The sequence below is a fragment of the Meriones unguiculatus genome, chromosome 2 (assembly GCF_030254825.1).
Source record: "Meriones unguiculatus strain TT.TT164.6M chromosome 2, Bangor_MerUng_6.1, whole genome shotgun sequence".
NCBI lineage: Eukaryota > Metazoa > Chordata > Mammalia > Rodentia > Muridae > Meriones > Meriones unguiculatus.
In genome coordinates this window covers 51831663-51853544 of record NC_083350.1, presented here as the reverse complement: position 1 = coordinate 51853544, position 21882 = coordinate 51831663, and the positions used below count along the sequence as shown (strand labels likewise).

At 51.5% G+C, this 21882-nt stretch overlaps 2 protein-coding genes across 10 annotated transcripts in view; one reads left to right on the top strand and one right to left on the bottom strand.

The window, feature by feature from the left end:
• The window catches only part of Psd2 (pleckstrin and Sec7 domain containing 2), a 52932-nt gene extending 46598 nt beyond the window's left edge, over positions 1 to 6334 (top strand). For all 5 annotated transcript variants that reach the window (XM_060377436.1, XM_060377435.1, XM_060377434.1 and 2 more), the window contains 2 exons: positions 2574 to 2717; positions 4230 to 6334. In XM_060377436.1, coding sequence (XP_060233419.1) covers positions 2574 to 2717; positions 4230 to 4439 — 354 coding nt within the window. In that variant the 3' untranslated portion in view covers positions 4440 to 6334. The remainder of the gene's footprint in view (positions 1 to 2573; positions 2718 to 4229) is intronic.
• A 119-nt stretch (positions 6335 to 6453) lies between these two features.
• Positions 6454 to 21882, bottom strand: part of Nrg2 (neuregulin 2) — a 178242-nt gene continuing 162813 nt past the window's right edge. For 3 of the 5 annotated variants that reach the window (XM_060377429.1, XM_060377431.1, XM_060377432.1), the window contains 5 exons: positions 16280 to 16382; positions 14251 to 14374; positions 13791 to 13918; positions 13041 to 13268; positions 6454 to 10408 (listed from right to left, as the gene is read on the bottom strand). In XM_060377429.1, the coding sequence (XP_060233412.1) occupies positions 9646 to 10408; positions 13041 to 13268; positions 13791 to 13918; positions 14251 to 14374; positions 16280 to 16382 (1346 nt within the window). In that variant the 3' untranslated portion in view covers positions 6454 to 9645. Of the gene's footprint in view, positions 10409 to 13040; positions 13269 to 13790; positions 13919 to 14250; positions 14375 to 16279; positions 16383 to 19890; positions 19915 to 21882 lie in introns of all 5 variants that reach the window. The other 2 variants (XM_060377428.1, XM_060377430.1) reach the window with 1 other exon arrangement.

The window sequence follows — 21882 nt, the reverse complement described above, 5'->3', positions numbered from 1 at the left end:
GCAAAATAAAAAATAAATCAAATGCTTGCTTACTTCAAGAGAGAAGAGCCAGGGAACAGTGACAGTCAAATCAAAGCAAAACAAAACTCCAAAAGTGAAAATAACTCAACACCCAAAGTCTGGGATTCATGCATGACCTCCTGGGCTCCTATGAGGGCCTTGGGTCACTTCTTTGGCCCCACCCTCTAAAGCACACACGCCTTGTCTTCTAGGCTTTTGCTGGCTCCATCCTACCACTCCTGTTGTTTTTGGTGGTTGTCCCATAGTGCCGGCCTCTCCAAAACGTTGGGGACTTCTGTAACTGGGCTGCATTTTCACTAATAGCCTTTCCTGGGCTCTTTTCACGGTGCAAAGCCTCAACTTTTCTTCATGACCCTTTCAATACTGGGGCTTTTATTGCTGCTGAGGCTGTACCCTCACCAATGCCCTCTCTCTCACAGTGCCAAGCCTCAGCAGCTCTCCATGACCCCTTCATGCCTTCAAAACCAGGACCAAGTTTTACTCTTACGCTACCAAGTCGGTTACCAGCGTACGGTACACTCTTGGCCCCCTCTGGAACATAGCTTTTCGTGTGCTCTATGAAACCCTTCCCAGATGACTTCACCTCAGTGGTGCTGGCCTCTTCTTAATTACTGCTAACTTCTCAGGTCCAGCCAACCAGCATCAAGTTTTCCAGCAAAACGAAGTTTTCACTCTAGTAGTTCTGGTATCTTCTTAATTGCAACGGATTCTTCAGCACCATCTAACCAGAACCACAGAATCTTAATTCAAAATAACAAATGGTCCCCAAAGAGTCTTTAAACTTCCCTCTGAAACTTCGCTAGCCGGGCCTCCATCTTCTGCACTGCCCTCAACATTCCTATCTTCCAAGCTCCTACAGAACAGCTTACCAAACATTAAACATCCAGTGGCTTTTCTTGCACAAGGTTCCAAAGTCCTTCTGCAGTCCTCCCCAAAACATGGCCAGGTTCATCACAGCAACATCCCCGTCCTGGTACCAACTTGTCTTAGAGTTACTATTGTTGCGATGAACACATGACTAGAAGCAAGTTGGGGAGATAAGTATTTATTTTATTCACAGCTCCACATAATAGTTCATCATAAGAAGCAGTGAGGGCAGGAGCTCATGCAGGGCCGAGGCCTGGAGCGGTGCTGCTTATTGGCTTGCTGAGCCTGCTTTCTTAGAGAACCCAGGACCACCAGGCCAGGGATGGCACCACCCACCATGGGCTGTGTCCATACCATCAATCACTAATTAAGAAAATGCCTCACTGGCCTGTCTACAACCTGATCTTATGAAGGTATTTTCTTTCTCCCCACCCACCTCCCTCCCCTGCTCCCTCCCTCCCCTCCCTTTCCTCCTTCCCCTCCCTCCTTCCCTTTCTTTCTTTCTTTCTTTTTTTTTTTTTTTTTTCTTTTTTGGTTTCTTTTTGAGACAGGATTTCTCTGTGTAGCCTTGGCTGTCCTGGAACTCACCCTGTAGACCAGGTTGGGCTCAGATTCATAGTGACTCACCTGCCTCTGCCTAAATGCTTGGGATCAAAGGCGCCACCACCACCCAGCTCTGGAGGCATTTTCTTAAGGAGGATTCCTTCTGTCAGATGACTCTGACTTGTGTCAAACTGATGTAAAACTGTCCAAGACAACATTCTTCTTCTTCTTTTCTTTTCTTTTTTTTAATGTTTAAACACTTCAGTTTTATTTCTATGAAAATCCCTTCTCACTAATACTACAGATTTTTCAGAGTATTTTGGGCAGGAAAGGATGAACAATGGAACAGAACTTGAGAACAGAGGGCTGGCAAACTTTAAACTTTATTCTTCAGCCGTTGGCTCCTTTTACTAGGGTTTTTGGCTCTGCACAGAGTTTCAGGGCATTCAGTGTCTGTGTGGAGCTCCTGTGTGTGTGTGTGTGTGTGTGTGTGTGTGTGTGTGTGTATGTACAAACCAACACAGATACACCATGAACACACATCACACGAGCACACATGTGCACACGTGCACACCCGTATGCCTGCACCGCAGGTGTGTCCGCACATCCACACGTGCAGGTTGCTCACAGGGGCCTCCTCACTGTCGTGTGTGTGGGCGCACAGGCTATCAGTGACAAAGTCTCTTCTCCCTTTAGGTGTGATATGGGTCTGCAAACGTCATGCAAGTCTGAGAATGGTTGTGAGACAATGCATGTGGTGGATAGAGCCAGGGATAACTGGGGCCAGGTGGAGCCTTGACCCAACATGCTTTGGTGCACACGTGGAACTCTGTGTGTGGGGGAGGGGTTGTGGTAGTAGTGTCTGCTTTGCCGTGTGTATACCCACATGTAAATATAAAGCTCTCTTAGCTCCTGAGCCTGCTCGTCACTGAGGAGGGCTTATGTCCCTGGGAGAAAGGGGAGGAAAGAGGAAGATGGAAGGAGCATTCATGTCTTGAGCTTACGCCTGACCCTTTGAGTTTGAGGATCTTGGTTAGCATCAGTTTCACTTTAGTAAAACAGCTTCCAGTGTGATGGGGTTAGGCCCAACTCTGTGACACCCCAAATGTCAGACCTCACAGACCTGGGTTTCTCTTTTGCAGGAGGAACAGCTGCGTTCTCATGAGAATAAGCTGAAGCAGGTGACTGCAGAGCTGGCTGAGCACAGGTGCCACCCAATGGAGAGAGGCCTCAAGTCTAAGGAAGCAGAAGAATACCGGCTGAAGGAACACTATCTCACATTTGAGGTAGGTCTTGGGAGGTGGATGGCAGAGGTCAGAGCTGGGGCCAGAAGAGGCCAGCTCCCACCCTCCCCTTCCCACCATCAACATCAGCATATCAGGGACTCCAGTTTGAAACCTTCCTGTTGTTGGCTCTCTGAGGCAGGCGTAAGCCAGTGTCCAGTGGTCAGTCTTGCCCAGTCTGTCAAATGTTGGTGAGTTTTGCCTATGCCTGGGTCTCTCCAGGAGCCCTTCACAGCTACACTGCAGTGTGAAAGTAGATGACAGAAGCTAGAGTGGACTTGCTTGGGGTGAGGCCTGCTTCCTTGCATGGGCTGAGTTCATCTTCATGTCAACGTAGTAAAAGGGTTTCTATAACCATCCCTATTTGACAGAAAGGTAAGCCAAAGCTCAGAGAAGTCAGAGCACTGGCCCAAAGTGACACAATTAGGAAGAGCAGGGCCCGGGATCCTAACCAGGTGGTTGGCTGCAGCTCTGGCATTGGAGTGCTCGTCCTTACTTGGCTCAGAGTGGGTGGGAAGGCCATGAAATCTGGGAGGCAGACCTTGGGGAAAAAGGGTTCCTATGTTCTTGAAGAAGGCCTGAATCTTAGAGTCAAGGTGCTTAGACCTTGCTGTGTCTCCCACGTAAGTGTTAAGGACAGCTTATAAATAACTCAAGTGTTTATGAACCAAACCCAGGTTCTCCGCATAACCACATTTCTTCAAGTTTTAAACATTTTAAACACATAATAAATTGTGCCGTCTTGATCGCTTTTAAGTATGTAGCTCAGCAAGCATTTTTTCACATTATTGTACCAATCTCCAGACTTCTCTATCTCCCCAAATGGAAGCTTTGTGCTCATTAAATATAATTTCTTTTTTTTAAAATTTTATTTTATGTGTATTAGTGTGAAGGTGTCAGATCCCTTGGAATTGAGGTTATAGACAGTTGTGAGGTTATAGACAGCCATGTGGGTGCTGGTAATTGGACCCAGGTCCTTTGGAAGAGCAGACAGTGCTCTTAACCACTGAGCCATCTCACCAGCCCCATCTCTCCAGATATCATTTCTTTATCCTTCGAGGCACAGATGTTTTAAATATCAATGTTGTCCCATTTGCCCATTTTTGCTTTTATTACCCACGTCTTTCATGTTGTATCTAAGAAATCATTGACGTTATTTGGATTTTCAAGTTCTAAGTGAGAAGCTGGGCTTGGTAGGCAATGATTATAATCCCAGTACTCACGAGGTTGAGGCAGGAGGATTGCTGTAAGTTCAAGGTCGGTCTGGTTTGCATAGTGAGTTTCAGGGCTACATGGAGGGATGATGCCATCTCAAACAAATTATAGGTGAGATTTAAGTGTATGCCTGTCTATTTTTTTAATTGTGTAGTCTAGTCCCTGTTATCAATTGTAAGAGCTCCCTGCGTGCCATAAAAGCAGCGGATTGTTACCAGTGTTTTAAAGCTGGATCTCTCATCTCCATTTTGTTGCATCTCTTTTGACTATGTTTTTGGCTTTTGCCTGTCCTTTCCCTAGAAAATCCGTTATGAGACCTATATCCACCTACTGGCCGTGAAAATCAAAGTGGGCTCAGATGACCTGGAGCGGATTGAGGCTCGGCTGGCTACTCTAGAAGGGGATGACCCAGCTCTCCGGAAAACACACTCAAGCCCCGCCCTGAGCCTGGGCCATGGGCCTGTGACTGGCAGCAAAGCCACCAAAGATGCCTCTTCATCTGATACTTAGCTGGTGTGGCTGTGCAGGCCCTGGAGGCAGGCAGATGTCCCCACAGGGGTCAGTGAGCACAATTCCAGCCAGGGGCTGCTTGGAACAAGCTCCAGGCAGTTAACAGGCCACCAGAGGGGTATGGAGAGCCCTGTGGCCAAGGAGATGGAGATGCCCTTCATGGCGCTGATCTTCTTGCATCCTGGGCCATCTCTGGCCTAGACCCTCTCCTAGCCCTGGCTGCCCTCAAGTCATGGGGCCTTGCTTTGCAGGCCAGACATGCTCTAGGGCCACCAACCGGAGAAGTCTGTCACTGCTGCTTTCCCAGGCCCCCTTCTCATCAAGCTCCTTCCTCAGCTTGTATTTGTGAGGGTGGGTTTGAACTCTGGGTCTCAACTTGGACATCCACCCTTTTCTCCCCTTTCCTCTCAGTTGACCAGCAGCAGGTCCATGGACCACCAGCAGCGCCTTCTCCTTCCCTTTTCCCAGCAACCTTTGCAACTGGCCCAGTTCTCCTGCCTCACATTGCAATAACATGGGGCCTAACCGCCACTCAGTGCCAAGCTGATTCCACTCATGCGTGTGTCCACCTCTCCCTTTTATCTGCTGAGGCCTCTCCTGCCTCTTTTCTTTTAATACAAACACAAATATATATATATATATATATATATATATATATATATATATTTAAAGACGGTTTGGGAACTACTACCATCTAGAGGATGAAACCAGATAAAGGCAAACATCCATCTTGGAGTCCGGCCTACTAGCAAGGAAACCTGCTATGGAGCCCTCCGCTGCTCTGACACTCTGGACACAAAGATGAAGACTCTCTGTGTTTTTGCCTTTTCCTCTTCCGCCAGATTTGTGACTCACAATCACTTTTCCGGTTGATGCTTTCAGACTAAATAGGATATGTGTGTGTGGCCTCTTCTGTCCCAAGGGTGTCCTGCGGGGTAAATGGCTTAGGAGCACAACCTCTGTTTGGGATCTTTCTGTGAATGCTGCCAAGGTCTCCGAGCTCCAGTGCTGGCCTCTGCACAGACCTACTGGCAGGAATGGAGGACACGCTGCCTTGCCGAGTGCCACCCACCAGCGAGCCCAGGCTGGGGGTAGAGTAGGATCAAGGAAGCTGTTGGTTCATGATCTTGGGGAGAAGGTGGACTGGCAAGATTTTGATTGTTGATAATCCTTTCATTTTTCTAGTGAGTCAGAAAGGCTAAGGTTAGGGACACAGCTGAGAGTAGAGACAAGTGTCTATTACAGGTTGACATTAAACCCTGTATCACTTAGACAACAATTGAGTTGGGGGGTTGGCCCTCTTGACACAGCTACCACGAGCCAATCTTTCCTGTTGTTTGGCCAACAGTTTGACCTCTTTGGTGACCCAAGCCTTGCAACTGAGCCCCTAACGTTTAAAATCCACTCCCACCTGATGCAGGGAGCTGGGAGAATGTGGCAAAGTGTTGTGGGTTTAAATCCAAACCGTTTAAGTTGGATTGGCTGAAGAGTTTTATAACCAAACCATATGGCCCCTTTGTTTCGCTCAGGGGAAGCAAATGCTCATTTGCATGAGATCAGAAAGGCGATTTAGGGACTAGTAAAGAGATCTTTGTCGGGATGCCTGAAGGTCTCTTGATTTTCAGGCCAGTGTCTCACTCTCTGTGTCATGGGGTGAGGGATGATAGCAGAGGTGCAAGTTTATTAACCTCAGACACGCGTGGTTCCCCAGGCACTAGTTGTGCCTCCCATCAGTAAAGACATTTTTTAGTTCGCTTCCTTAATTGTATAATTCTTTATTTGTAAATTATATACATGTACTACTGTACTAAAATATTATGTACATTATAAAACATACACAAAAATAGAAATTTAAAAAAAGATGAGATGAAAATAAATCTAAATCAAAGTTCTAATATTTTTTTTCCTGCATTCTGATAGATCATTTGCTCTTATTCCCTAACCATTGCCCCTAACATGGCCATAAGGACCAATCAAATCCAGGGCCTGACAAAATGCAGTTCGTGGTTTGCCTCTCCTGGAGGTCCTGGGAGTTGCCTATGGTGCAGGAACTTCTGATGGCCAACTCTTAACAAATAGCCTTCATTCTCTTCAGTGAGGGTCAACCATGGGCCCTACGCTGTTGCTGTGTGCTAGGGACAGTGGTGAAAGAGGCCAGTTCCCTGTCTTCATGCGTCTCACAGTTATGAGGGAGACTGGAGAAGTGGGTATCATTGCCACTGAGGACTCTAAGAGGGCCTGGGGAATGACACTAAGAGTGAACTTGGGAAGCGGGTAAGAGAATTTTGACCTAGGAAGCTGCCTGAATGTCCTGAGTGTTCCAGGGGACAGGGTGGCACAAGGGAAGTTGCTTAAAGGGACTGCCATGCTCCCTTGAAAGGCCACCCACTCAACATCCCCCAAGGGTAAAACTTGAGAGTCAGGGTGGGCAAGAGGTCTCTCTGGTCAAGCCTGCCCCCAGGTCCCGACCATTCCTGTCCCCTGATACAATGAGGAGATACAATGTGGCTGATACAGTGAGGAGAGTGCTGAAGAAACAGGCCCTGGGCTCTTGGGCAGCGATCTTAGAATCCAGGGCAGATGATGAAGGAAGAAAAGAGGGTCATGTACAGGTTGGTGAGTTCACTGAGTGGTCACTCAAAGGTAACAGGGGTCATAGACAGGAGAATCCATTTGAGTCATACATGTGGTTTCTGAGTAAAAACCTGGAAGGCATCAACTTAAAGCCCTCACAGAGGTTAAGCGAGGACACTAACCTGGATGGTAATAAGATCAGCGGGCTCGCCGAGAGGTCATAGCAGTTAATTTGGGGTCCCCTAGAGATCAGAGGTCTCATGTAAGGATTACTGCCCTAAGAAAGCAAACTGAGATAGCTGAGTGCTCTAACAAGGTCATCCGCTGGGGCCCAGAAGAGGGCCACGGTCCACAGGTCTGAGCAACGCTCAGATCTGTAATTTTTCTTTCGACTTTTACCCCCTTTGTGCTAAGTGCCCCCCCAGCACCCCATAACAAATATAATGACTTTATAAGTTTAGACTTTTCTTAACCACCTCACTGAGTTTTTGCCACTTTGTGACTCAAGGTTGCAAGGCACAGGATCCTGTCACTACCACCATCGAAGTAGCCATCTTGTAGACATGTGTCAGGAGCAGCACCTGGCCCATCTACACGTAAGCTCTACAGCAGCTTGCTTCCTCACTTCTCGCTAGGCAAAACTGTGGCTTGGAGAAGTGAGGGATGGTGCTGGCACTCCAATCCAGTCCCCCTTGTTCTGTGTCTCTGTCCCACTCCTCTGTAAGTGCCTGTCTAAGATGTACATAACCACACACACATACACATTTCGCCCCAGCTCACTGGAGAAAAGGCTTTAGGCTCTGGCGGGAATCTTGGTTCCTAATATTCTAGGTAGCTGATGAGAAAAACTCTTCACCCCGGACTCCTCCTGCCTTCTCCATGCCTGGGATCAGACCTTCATCGGAGCTGCAGGTTTAGGCAGGCCTGGCTCTGAGAGGGTATAAAACTGGGGAAAGAGCAATACCCTGTGGGCTTAGGAGCTGCAGCTGTTGTGGTCCTTCTGGCAATGAGGGTACCCATTATGCTGTCTTACATGTCCAGACTCTGCCCGGGACGTGGCTGAAGCCCCAAGGATCATCTTTGCCTCCGCTGCCCTAGTGCCAACCCCACAACCCTTCCCTCTTCACCCACCTGGGAAGAAACTGTTGCCTCAGTCCAGCTTCCTAGCTGCAGGGCAGGAACTGGGCCAGAGTTCTGAGGCTGACTTTAAAGCACAACAAATTTGCGTCAGTCTCTTGGCTGGGCTCCCCAGCACCCAGGGGGGACACCTTATAAATGATTTGGAAGGGAGACTTGGAGCAGGTCCTTGGGAGCTGAGGCCAGAGGGACTGGGGAGAGGGTCACTTCCGCTTGGGGACTGCCCTGGCCCTCTCCAAACTTTATTCTAGTACCCATGTGCCTCATCCCAGGTCCTCATTCTATCTTCCCTCCTCACCTGGGGCTAGGCACACACAGTCAAACAGGAGTTATTTCTGAGTTTATTTATAAAATAAAAATGTTCAAGTGTCAACAGTCAGGTGTTCGGACATGTCAGGGTTCCCATTTGTTTCTGTTTGGGATTTTTGTTTGTTTGTTTGTTGTTTGTTTTAGACAATTGCCTTTTTGACAAATTAGCATTGGATCCAGTTGTGAGGGCTGGGGAAGGCAGGGCTGGAAGATGGAAGTCTTGGGTGGGCTGGGGCTGGGCTATGAGAGGGACGTGGACTTTATTGCTAGAGGGGGAACGTATACACTGTCGGAGTGGCTCTTCTGGGTCCCAGCGTGACCATGCATTCAATCTAAAGAATCTGAAATGCAAAGGACATGCAGGCAGAAAAATAGAAAAGACGACCTGTAAACGAAGGTGCTGCAGAGGACAGAGGGCGTCCTGGAGGCCGCAGGGGAGGAGGAGCCGTAAAGGTTGGGCCCCTGGCAGAGCTGCCCCCTCCCTAGGCCGGGGGCTGGTGGGGAGACAGGCTTCTCCGTCCTCTCTCCCTTAGCAGCTGTGAGGGGTGGGGAGGCCCCCTCCCCATTCTAGTTGCTGTAGCAGGGGACCCGTGTCTCCCCCTCGAATTAACGGACCTAAATTCCAACTCTAAGCCTAGGATCCCTGCCCTCTCTGCCCAGGACTCCAGATCTGGGCTGGGGAAGAGAAAACTCCACCTTGTCTTCATTTTCCTCCTCACTGCACACTAGCCTCAGAGCCATTAGAACCTCACAGTCTCTTCTTTCCCTGTCTATTCTCACCCCCACCAGTTTGGGATCCTACAAGCGCCCATCCCCACATTGCACCCCAGACGACTCTCCAGGAGCCCCAGATTAGCGTACAGCAAAAGGCACCACAATATAGGTTTCTATTAAAGAGTCAAAAAATTGGCCCATCTCTCTTTTTTTTTTTTGTTGTTTCTTTTTTTTTTTCCGAAGCTGTAAATCAGGATGTTACATATAAATAGTTTCCCTATAAAAACGTCTTTGCCGTTAGCTAGTATTATAAGACAATTTTTGCTAAAATGAAAATAAAACATTTTGTTATACTTTTTTCCTTTTATAGAAAATAAAAATATTTTTATTTCTTTGTTCGCTCCTTTTCCCTCTCCAGTCGGTGGTCTCCCCTCTCCTTGGAGACGTGGGGCGGGCGAGGCGGGGAGAGGTCCTAGAGGGGCCCCGAGTCCTGCTTGGCCCTCGTGGGCGGCCCACGGCTGTGTCTGCTGCTGGCGCGCGTGCTGTGGCTGTCCAGCGAGTAGTAAGTCCTGCTGTCGGCCGCCGGGCAGAGCGGCGGCGAGTCCGAGCGCAGCGCGTCGTGCGCCGCTCGCAGGCCGAGGAAAGGCGTGCTCTCGGCCGCCAGCGCCCCGTCCGCGTCGTCCGCGTCGTCGTCCGAGGCGGACGCCGAGCCGCAGCCCGAGCCGCTGCTCAGCGACAGCGAGTCCCGCGCCGCGCGTGCGCGCTGCGCCGCCAACCCGTTGAGGCGCGAGCGCCGCCAGCGCCGCGGCCCCGCCGACGTCCTGCGGGACGCGCCGCGCGTGCGCGGCCGCGGCGGCGGCGGGGGCGCGCACTCCTGCGTGGTCTCGTACTCGTCGTCCTCCGGGATGCGGAAGGGGCTGGCGGGCAGGCTGCCCAGGCTGCCGCCCAGTGCGCAGGCGCTGCGCCGCGGCCCGGGCCCCGCCGCCGGGTAGTAGTAGCTGTCGTAGCTGCGCTGCATGTCCGCGGCGGACCCCGGCCCCGGGCCGGGCGGCGCCGGGTGCCGCAGCAGCGGCTGTTGCTCCGCCAGGCGGTAGCTGATGGGCGCGGCGGGAGGCAGCGACACGGCATGCGCAGAGTTGGGCGACGTGATCTCGAAAGTCGGCACCTGCGTGGCTAGCGAGTAGTGGAAGTCCACGGGCGAGAGGCGCGCGGGCGTGGTCAGGGCCGACACGTACCTGCGGGAGAGGCAGAGAGTCGTGGGTCTGGGAATTTGGGTGCAGTGTCAGTTCACCAGAGAGTCCAACAAGAAAAGACCCTGATTATAAGAGTGAGGGCTGAGGCCCCGACCTCGTTCAGTTTACAAGATCCACCCCCGGCCTGTTCTTATCTGCTAAGCAGAGCCAGCTATAGTGTTTACACCAGTTGAAGCTGGAGAATTCCAGAAATGTACTCAGGAGGGTACCCGTTAGTGGTCATTTGCTGTAGGAATGCACAGTCTCCGCAGCACGCTCAGCTTGGGGTGTTTGTGTGTGGTCCCATCTATTATGTAGGGCCTGTCGGTGAGGACCATACTCCACACAGGAAAAAGAGACTCAGACATGTAAGTGCCAAGGACGCAATGACCAAGATGTGCTCTGTTCCATTCTGTTTGAATCAACTAACTTCCTCCCTGTTTCACCAAGACACCACTAGGTGACTCTCCTTGGAGCCAATGGTTCCCCAGGTCCTTTCCTGAAAGCCTGTTTTTTTTTTTTTCTAATAACTCTTACTGTCAATCCTGGGTACTGTTCCTGGGATTTGAATCTAAGTTAAGCAGAAACTAGTATGCTTAACTCCAGGAACCACTAGCCACCATTCAGAGACTTCCTGGATTTAAGCTCACTGCCCTTGCAGGGATGGTTTATCCCACAGCTTGGCTTGAGTGAGGGAAGCGTGCCTTTCTGTATTAAAGCCAAAAGTGACACTGGGTAGGCGCCTCAAGCCAGGGCTGATAGATACCAAGATAACAACTGTCTCTACTCCCCCTACTTGCTTGAAAAGTTGGCTTTGCTAATCTATTCTCAGATGTCCCTTTTTGCTCTTCACAGGCCTCCTTGTGAGCCAACGGCTTCTACCATTGTCCACTCAGGACGGGGATCACTCACCTCCATGCCTTTCTTCTAGAGTGCACGGCCAGGTACCTGGCTGCTCTCTGCAACTGGCTTAGAGTCCTTTTTACTGTCCCACTGAATCAGTTGGCTTCCTCCTCTTCCCTTTTCCAGATGCATATCTAATTAGCTCCCTCTCTCCTGAAGCACTCTCCAGCCTGGGTCTGATTTTCTCCGTTCATGCCACCACCTTGGGGGTCTGTCTTTCACTCTAGGAAGTTCCCAGGGCAAACAAAACAACCCCCACCCCACACCCCTCGGGTGTCCAAACCCAAACCAAACCAAACCAAACCAAACCAACTAACAAACAAAACCTCAACTCTGCTAGGAAGGTCCCTCCGATTTATCCACCTAGGCTCCTCCCAAGCAAGGATAAGCCAAGGGCCCTTGGTCCATCTCTGTGTCCCCAGCCTGCCTGTTGAGCTTTACTGCATCCCACAGGCCCCCTCGTTTCTCCTAAGCACGCTCTTAAGTGTTTCTTTTAGAACAGCTCCCCTAGAAAGCTTTCCTTCCCTATCCCCCTGCCTATGGTCTTCCTGCCACCTAGTGCTAGGGTTATTGCTGAGGACAATAGAGACAGGTATGACGGAGGCAGAACCCTGTACATTATCTTGGGGCCTTTTTCAGCCCCGAGTGTGGTAAGTATTGTTTTCTCCTATCTTCACTGAAGGAACACAGTTTTAGAGGTCTGCCCAAGATCATGCAGATAGTGGAGCTGTGCTTGGAGAGGAAGATCTGGGTGCTTCTTGGAGCCTGTAGTTGGACTGGGTCTCTCTGCCTTGGTGTAGTGTCTGCGCTCAGCACTCTTAAAAACTGCCGAAGGCGTCAGTGCTTTGTCCTGGCTTGGGACTCCTCTGGAGTGAGCCAGGAGCGCCATCCCTGGCCTGCTTGATCAGCCCAGGCTCGGCTGAGTCAGAAAGAGGTAGAATTTGCTCCTTGCTACCCTGGAGACTCCCCTTCCTGTCGTGTGCATTCTCTTCTGCTTTCCTTTCACACACCCAGCTTGCTCAACAGCCACTGCAAAGCTGGTCGGATTGGGCCTAGCTCTCAGGATTCCTGGTATGGAGTCAGAGAAAAAGGGATTAAAAAAAAAAAATTGTGTGTGTGTATGTGTTTGAACATGTGTGCCATAGCATGTGTATGGGGGTCAGAGGACAACTTCCAGGAGTTCCATATCTCCTTCCACCCTGTGGGCTCTAGGAATTAAACTTAGGTCACCAGGCTTGGAGGGCAAGCTCATTTGCCACTGAGCAATCTTGCCAGCTCCAGGGAAAAAGGGAATTTCCTGATTCTTACTCTTATTAATTTATCAGCATCCCAGCAATGCCGGGGGCACCGGAACCTGGCTGCTGATGCTGACAGGCCCTGAGGTCATTCTTGGCTCATGTCCGTGCCTCTTGGGTCAGTGCCCTTGAAAATGGCCTCTTTTTCTAGTCTAGGTCTAGTCTACTTGGTTCTGTTTCTGTTGAGATGTGGGGGTCTTCAGGTGATACTGAGAAGAGGACAACCTTTGGTCCTGGGTGTGTGGAACATCCCTGCTTGTCCCTCATGCTCCAGTATGGCTGTTAATGTTCCCGAAAGGGACAAAATGTGTGGACGCTTCAGCCAGGATATGTTGAGGCAGCTGCAGTTCTAATCTCAGGAGACCACGTTAACCTTTCTGGGACCTTGTCTGGGTTGGCAGTGCCAGCCTTCCGGTTGTCAGGGGTTAGAAACTGACCTCTCACTGTGTGGAGAGTCACGCAGGGAGTCTATGGAGTCATGGTAGGGTGGCATGGCAGCTCTGCGCCTCTCCTCCTGGCTGTAGGCTGCTGCCCTCCGTGCCCGGGCCTCCACACATGCTGGGCTGTTGCACTTGCTGGTGCCCACTGATGACAGCATGATGCCCGACTGGGAATCTGAGGTCAGGCTCTCTGAACGTTCCAGGCTCCACGTGTGGCTCTCATGTCTGGGAAAACCAGATAGGAGTGAGTTGATGGGTCAGGAAGGGCAGGCTGTTGGAGTGCAGGTGTGTGGTCCCATGGCCACCCTGCCCTTGGTGCCTCATCCCATCTGTGGCTCCCTTAGCTCACTGTCCTCTCTACTCTGGGTCGATGTGGAGTGTCAGCGATGTTCAGCCCTGATGATGGGAGAAGGAAGGCTGGGATCCTGTGGTTGCTGAGCCTCCATGTGTAGACGCGCTTTCCTCCCGCCACCAAATGTTCTTTAGCCATTTCTCAGGAGCCCAGCCTCACTGGCCAGTATGCAAGGGCTCTGACTATTGCATGGATCTCTCCGTGGAAGGAGGGACCAGCCCTGCCATTTTTTTCTAGCTGTAGGAACTTGTGCTTGTGTGGACAGGTTGCTCCAGTCCCACAGTCAGGTGTACTGTGATCAGAATGTAAACTCGAGATGATATCAACCAGCTGTTGATGACTGAATGACAAAATACAGGCGTTAGTGGGGCTCCACGGGCCCGGGTGCTGCTCACCTGTGGCTAGAGGTGGGCGTGGCTGTGGAGCAGTGGTGAGAAGGTGAACAGGAGTGGCTCCCAGAGAATGTGGTCTCAGTTTCCCTCCGGATCACATGGTCTGTGGCTGGCACGTTTTTGGAGATGTACTAGGACAGACAGAAAGTTGGGAGGAGTTAGTGATACAGACTAGAGAGATTCCCCTTCCTGGTAGGGAGGGTAAGTGATATGCACTGAGCTAGGTGAAGGGGTCACCCACTGATCAAATGTGACTTGATGTTGGGACACTGATAGACCAAGACAATCTCCCCCACCCCCCCCAAATCTTCCTTATCAAAACGGGCAGAGTGATCTGATTCCCGGTGAGGCGGTGCCTGGCACACGGTGCCAGACCGGCATCCACCCTGGCCCATCCTTGCGGCCAGAGAAGATGGCTGTCCAGCAAGAGCTAAGCGGGGTCAGGTCTGGGAACACCACTCACATCTGCCATCTGGATCTCCTCAGGGTCCAGCCGAGGGTGGCTGGGCCCATTGGCCAGGTTTCGGTTCTGGTGGGCTGGGCACATGTTCTGCCGGAGATGGTGATGCATCTGCCTCCGCTGTTTTCTGCACAGGGGAAGGAGAGGTGAGCCTATCATGGCTCCCCTAAAGGGTGAAATTCTTTGGCTAGCCTTCCAAGGAGGGCTGAGCAATGCCCGAATCCCATTGCTCTGTACTGTGTGACCTTGGGCAAGTTCTGGAGTTCGTGAAGATGTTTCACACCCTCCATCAGTAGTGGCGGACCCTACCCTCCCAGAGACCACTGACCATAAAAAGCCCATAAAGACTCTCATGCTGTGCTCGCCCTTCCCTCCCTCTTTCGTTTGGTGTTTATTGGGTTTTTACTGTGTTCCAGACACTGCTTGGACACATGAGGTAAATATGGTCCGTGCCTCAGGCAGCCTGGGGGCCAGTAGGGAAGGCGGAGAGTAAATAAATACACAAGTAAGTGAACTAGACACTTTCAGTGAAGTTTTACAAAGAAAAGAAAACAGAATGCTGTGATTCAAGAGCCAGGCCTGTGGGACTCCTGTATAATGACACATAATAAATGCTCAGCAAATTATTTTATCTACAACCATAATTATATCACTCCTATGGCTCAAATCCTGCCCTGGCCTTTAGTACCCCATTTTTCTCCCAAGGCCTGTCTCTTGCTGCCTTCCTCCACCCAGCTTTCTGTGTCCTGGGACAGCTTGTTTCTGACCCTGTGCAGTGTTCTGCCTTGCACTCTGGCCTCTTCACCCACTCTCATCTTCTCTCATTAGGACCTAGCCTGAAGGCTGCTCCCTAGAGAAAGCCTCCTGCCCTCCAGCTGAGGATAGGTGCTTCAAAAATGTGTCTTGTGGCCAGATGTAATAGAAGCAGGGAGAGCTCTGTGGCTTCCAGGACAGTCAGGGCTGCCTCAAAACAAACCAAACAACAAAAGGCCCCAAACCATACATGTTCTGGGACTACTTGCTTGAGGTGCTGGTCATATGCCTAGTCACGGGCTGGCCATGGGCCTAGCCATGCACTGGTCATGGCTGGACATAGTGTCAGTACCACTGATGAAGGCTTGTTGCCTTCAGTAATGAGTAAATGTTTTAGTGGTCAGAAAAGGTGGCTTCTTGCCTCAGTTCATGGACTCAACTTTCTTGGGCCCACTCCCAACCCTCAACTAACTTCCCAGCCTTTCTGGTTCTGGTCCCATCCAAGATGAGGTCAGTAGGACTTTAGATCCCATCATGGCGGCTCTGCCTAGAGCCACTTTCCAGATCTAAACAAATGTCATACCACCCAACTCTACAGCCATTATTGGCTCCATACTATCTGAAGCTTGACATCAAGCTTTTATGGAGACATCTGAATCCTACATGTCTTTAGCGTCTGCTCAATCTTCCTGACCCTGGCTTTTTGCTCTTAGTGGTCTGGGCTGCCCTCTCTGGCCTGCCCTCTTCTACATAACCTTTCCAGCTTCCCCAGCTTCTACCTCAACGTGCCCTGAGCTAGTTCCGTCTTTTCTCCTCTGTTCTCCTTTGCAGTACTTCCAGTGTGGGTGTGCCCTTGAGGTACCCATTTGTCCTGAGAACACAGCCTTCTTTGCACATCTTATTTCCTCCCAGAATGACCCAGGGCCTCTACCAGCACCCCACCCCATCTGCTCCAGAGCCTGCAAAGGGCAGCTGGGAGTTCCAGTGAGGCCACTGTAATATCCTTTGAGGTGCACGCTAGGCTCATCTTCATGAGGACTTGGAGAAGATCCTCAGTTTGCTCAAGGTCTTAGAGGAGATGGCAGAGTTTCTTGGGTTTGAACCAAGACTTTCCCTGTGATGCTACAAATGCAGAGGCCCTGAGACTGCTGGGGACAGGGAGCTGTAGGTACTCATTCTGGGTTCAGTGGGTACATGGAGAAAGTATGTTCTCACAAAAACATCTTGCAGGCTATTCCCCTGGCCTGGCCTGTTCTTGCTTTGAGCGTGTGACACTCACTTGGTCTTGCAGTAGGCGACCACACAGACGATGCCCACGACCAGCAGAGCCACACAGATGCCAGTAATCGTCAGGACTCTCTTCTGGTACAGCTCCTCAGCCTCTGCAGGGGCAGAGTAGGGACACAGCCCATGGAGATGCTTGCATGGAACCTCCCTGTTCCCAGACTGCAGGCTCCCTCAGCATAGGCTATGTCCCCCCTTCCGTACCTTCCCCTTGCCTGCTCTCAGACTACCTTTGCCTCCCCTCAGACTCCCGCTACACCTGGTCACCACCTCCCCGAAACCCATCACTGCCCAATGCACATGAATGGAAAATGCAGGGGATGGGAGGGGATGGAGTAGGGGTGAAGTTCCAAGGCCACAGTAGAGAGGAGACAACACCGTGACCAGCACCTCCGCCCTGCTCCTCGGTGGCCCAGCAAAGAGTTGCTCTTCATGGCAATGAACAGAGACCCAGGTCCAAGGCCTTTTTAAGGCACCCCAGCTTCCCTAAGAAGGGCCGGTGACAGGATATCAGAGCCAGATTTAGCAGTGATGGTAGGCCAGGAGCAGGGACACAGCAGATTGGGTGTGGAGGGGGTGTGGGAAGAAAGGCCTTTCTCCATCCCCACAGCCTGGTCAGGGTAGCGCCTTGGCTCACTGCACCTTGTCTGCTGGTGAAAAGCCTACCAGTGGCAGCATAGCCCTGCCTGGCATTTACGATGTCCTTGCGCACAAGGAACAGCCCCACCCCACCTTTACTAACAAGCTGGGTAAGGCTGGGCCCAACTGTCCTCTATGCCTGGTGTGGCCACATTTGTCCCTTTAAAACAGAAGCCAGGAGGAAGACAAGGAAAAGCTGACAGCACTGACCACAGCCAAGGCCGTATCTCAGAGAGCCCACCCCACCCACACCTGCTGGCTGGCACTGCCACCTTTCCCTGATCCCAGCTCAGCGATAATAAGCAGAGGCAGGCCCTCCACGATTGACAGAGCTCTGAGAAATGTCCCTGATCCCTCAGATTTAGGCTACCTCCTGCGTACACCAGCAACCCCATAGCTACAGACCCTCTGGATGCTCACATACCAAAGCTATGGCTTCTGGAGTCAGAGACATGCCTTTCACACAGACACCCATGCACACGGACCTGTGCACACAGCTGACCTCATGCCTCAGGAATGGGTGTACATGCATGTCCAAGCATACTGAGTTATATCCAGGCAGAGTCTTAACCACTCTCTGTCCTGTTGGGCCTTCCCCCATTCATCTACCAGTTCTCCTCAGTAAGTGTCTCCATCACTTCTTGGAGACCATTCTGATCACGGTTACAAAAGGCTTCCACATTACCAAGTCCTGTGGCACGTGACCCCTCCCTTCCAGGCACGGTGTCCTAGAACTTTGGTGGTGGGCTGCTCCTCTGTGGATTGACCTTTCTGCATGGCTGCTTCCTTTTCTTAATCTGGGCCAAACAAGCCCAGGCCTCCCAGGCTCTTTCTTTCCTCCACCCTTTCTTGATATCATCTAGACAGACTTTCAGTTCAACCTGTATGCGTTCTCCATTTCCATCTCCTGCCCTGATGCCTCCCTGCTCTCAGATCAATACCCATGAACCATGGCCAGCCAAACTACCCGCTAGCCCAACCACCCTGGCTTTCTCCACACCTGCTTGTCCATATTGTTAGTGAAGCTTCTCCACCTGCCACTGCCTGTCTTCCCACCTCCCAGGTCCATCCGGAAGTCATCTCAGCTCTGATTTCCAAGTGAGTCATGGATCTGACCACAGTGAGCATTTTCACTGCTGCCCCTTTAGTCCAGGAGGGGGCCCCCTCAACTAGAGATGGTCACCTTCTGACAGGCCTTTCTGCTTCCACTTCCAACCTGACTCATCCCCACGCTCCACAGATACTAGTAATAACGCAGCAGCTCCTTCTAATCTGCTGCTTAGAAACACACAACGGCTTCCTGTGTCTTTAAGGCTCCTGTTCACCCAGTTTCACGTTCCATTTGGATCTTATCTGTGGCCTGTTGTGCTTGAAGCTGGCTGCAGCATCTCTGTCCACCGAATAAGGCGAGCTTGTATGTGTTGTGTCCCCTGCCTTCAATATTCTTCTCCAGTTGTTTGGAGGACTGGCACCGTGTGGGACAAAACTTTTTTTGATCATCAGTCACAGCAGCTCTCCACTGCAGCCAAGCCAATCCCTGAGATCCTTCCTTCCTTCCTTCCTTCCTTCCTTCCTTCCTTCCTTCCTTCCTTCCTTCTTTCTTTTTCCCCCTGTATCACCCGTCAACAGCGCTTCCTGTTTGGTGCTGTCTCCTCTGTGAATGCAGTTCCAGAAGGGTAGGGATGCTATGTTTAGAAAGTTCTGGTGTTGTGCGGATGTTTATCGGGTAGGCAGGTGATTGTATCCCCACTCAGACACACACCTCCACTCACCTCCACACACTGGCACTTTCAGTCCCAGATGCTCTGGGATTAACACAAGGCATTCCACAACCTTTCTGTATCCTTGCGCACTGCCCTGAGACACGTGCCAGCTAGACATTCCCATCCCCCCATCCACACACACCTGCAGATTCATTCCTGTGCACTCCACCAAAAACCCCAGCCTCCACCTCCACCCTCCTCTCCACTCAATGTAGCCTGAGACCCCGACAGACATTCATAAACAGACTTTTGGGTTTTGCCTTCTACTGAGAGCAACTGACAGGGACTAGGTAGGCGGGGAGCTAGGACCTCCCTAGGGCTGCCATGAAAAAGCCTTTCCTTATATGTAGTTTCTGAACCATGTCTGGTGTTCACCACCACCACCACAGCAGTCCCACCACCCCCGAGCCCTGCATGTCTGGCGCCAAGACACATCTGGATACTTGAGGTTAGGCTGGAGTCACCCTGCACCAAGCCAGAGAGCTTAGAATGCTAATCCTCAAAGTCTCTTGCAGACAGGTAGACAGGAACACCTCTTCTAGAGGCCAAAGGGCAGTGTTTGTGGCTTTGTGGGGGAAGTAGGGGGTCACATGTATGTCTCTGGGGGACAGGGGAAGGACAGGTAGAGATTAGAGCCTTGGTGGTTTTGTCCACAGACACACACACATACTACATGCCACTGTAGGGACAGATCATGGAGAGAGTGAAAGCCTCAAGCAGGGGCAGACAGACACAATGCAGGGGCAGAAGCAAGTGGGAGTCGTCAGCTTCCGGCCTACCGCAGAATGTGAAGCAATGGACTCGGGAGGAAAGAGGATCAAAGCGAGGATGGAAAAAGTTGCCTCTCTGCATAGCTCCCCAAACCAGGCTTCTGCTGTCTGCAGATACCAGCCCTTCGAGCAGCCATGTCTGGTTGGGTTACTGATTGGCTATACAGCTTAGGAGAGCTGGTCCCTGCAGGTTCCTCCCCTGCAGGGGCAGAGGTGGGGCTAACGGGCACCCTGCCCTTCACGAGATATTCTTGATTCTCTCTAAGTCAACATCGCCGATGCTAGAGCATCTTGATGGGGCCAGGGGACTTTTCAGAACCATCCCTTTTTGTTTTTTGGGGGTGGGAGGGAAACCTAACGTTCTGCAGTCCTGGTGTCAGAGGCTGTGGAGAGGGGCTGTGAAGAAGATTCGGAGGGATAATTAGGTTCCGTACCCTTTAATTCAAATCCAAGGTGCTCTGGCAGCGCGAAGGAAGGAGAGTGAGAAGGGCATGGGGAGAGAGAATGAGAGAGAGAGAAGGGGAGGGCAGGAGAGAGAAAGAGAAAAAAAAAAAACGGTTGGTGAGAACTCCTCGGATACTGGGCGGCCAGCCTGTGAGGTGAAAGCATGTTAGCAGCGTCCCTCACCCAGCCTCCTGAGCTCCCTGTCCCCAGTCCCTGAGAGCCCCCCAAAGGCAAGAGAAAGGCCATGTTAGAACTGGCAGGCAGGGAAGGGTCTTTAGAGGTGAGCAGTGGAGTTAGTACCTGGTGAGAAGGCACAGGTGCAAGAGTCAGTTGGCAATGTCCCCCAGGAGCAGAGGGCAAGTGGGGTAGGGTCCAAGGAGGGGTGCTTAGTCACCTCCTGGCTCTGGTTCTAACCCTTCAGCACCCCCAGGCCCTCCTGAAGTCAGTCTGCCCCTCTCCAAGCTCATACATGAGGGTCCTTTTCAGTTGTCCAAATGAATTTGCCATGTCTCCACACTGGCCCCATGTCCGTGCCACCTTATGCCACAGGCCTAGCTGGCCTGGCACGTCTCCTGGCAGTCTGACTGCACAGCTTTGGCGTCTTGGGAGGGGGAGGAAGAACAGGGAGACTTCAAGCAGCAAGTCATTGCTCCACTTGACATCCCACATACCCTGGGCTCCTAGGGCTGGGCTGTGGTACCCAAACCTATCTCATTACTTAGGAGAGCACCTACAACTCAGAGCACAGAAAGAGTGGGTTCGTCCTCAGAACCCGCACACTCCGTACACTGTGGACAAATTACAGCGTTGGGAGTGAGATCATTGCCTGAATGTGTGCATTCAGGCCTTTGAAAGGTGGATGCTCACAACGTCCAGAGGTTAAGTTAAAGTGCCTTGGTCTAAGGGTCAGCTCTGCCATTGTCTGTGACTCTAAGAGATGCCCAACCCATGTAGCTCTCAGTCCCTCAGCTTCGAAGGGGGGGGGATCAGGCCTTGCCATGGGGTCCTGGGAGGTCTGAAAACCTGGCTGTGCTTCAGAACCATCCAGGCCAAGGGGAGAAGATCTGGGTGGGAGCCCAGAAATCCCAGCGGAGTTTTAAAGAGCTTGCCTTTCCTTTTAAGGCACAGCCCGTTCTGTCCTACAGACCCTGGGCTCTGGTTCATCCTTAAGTTGCTGCGTGGATGTGGGTGATCCATGGCATCTGTTCTCTCCAAAGCACCTGTGCACAGAGGCAGATGTGAGCAGAGCTGGTCCACAGGAGGTTCAGCACACGTGTGTGCCAGGGCTCCTGTTCACACCTGCCTGGGCACGCTCCCTCAGTGACTTTCACATCAGCCAGGTCAGCTCCCTAAACGGGGTGAGGGTGTGACCCCAGGCCTGACTTCTCATCTGCCGTAGAGGGAGGGCATGCTAAGCATTTTCTGGCTCATCTCCTCATGCTTTCTGAAAAGGATTTCAGAGGGATCTGTATTTGGAAAGAGCAGGAGAGTGGGTGGCTCTGAGCCAGAGACTAAGAAGGTCCCGACCCCAAGCATCTTGAGAAAGATCCTGGAGTTCTGACCCCAACAGTTCAGTGCAGAGGCCGAGTTACTTCAGACGCAGGCCCTCTGTATCACTGCCGCTCTGAAGAGGGGGGTGATATTGAAGATTTGGCTTCGCAGTTTTGCTATGACCTCTCAAAGCCCTTACTAAGTGCAGCTCAGGGTCCTCTCTGATCAAAGTGTCTCGGGTGAGGTTCCCAAATAGTGCATTCTGGAGCCCAGGACTTTGAAGCACTCAGGTGCATGGTTCTGATGTCCAGCTGCGCTCAGCTGAGAGACAGAAGACCAGCTTCACCAGGTTCTAAGTGCTAGCCCTCAGCTCAATTTCAGACAAAGTTGCTAAAGTCTATCCTTGAGCGAGGATGCTTGCTCAAGGGGACTTGGAGAATTGGGAGGCAGAGCAGAGACTGGCAGGGATCATGGGGCTAAGCTATGGTGTT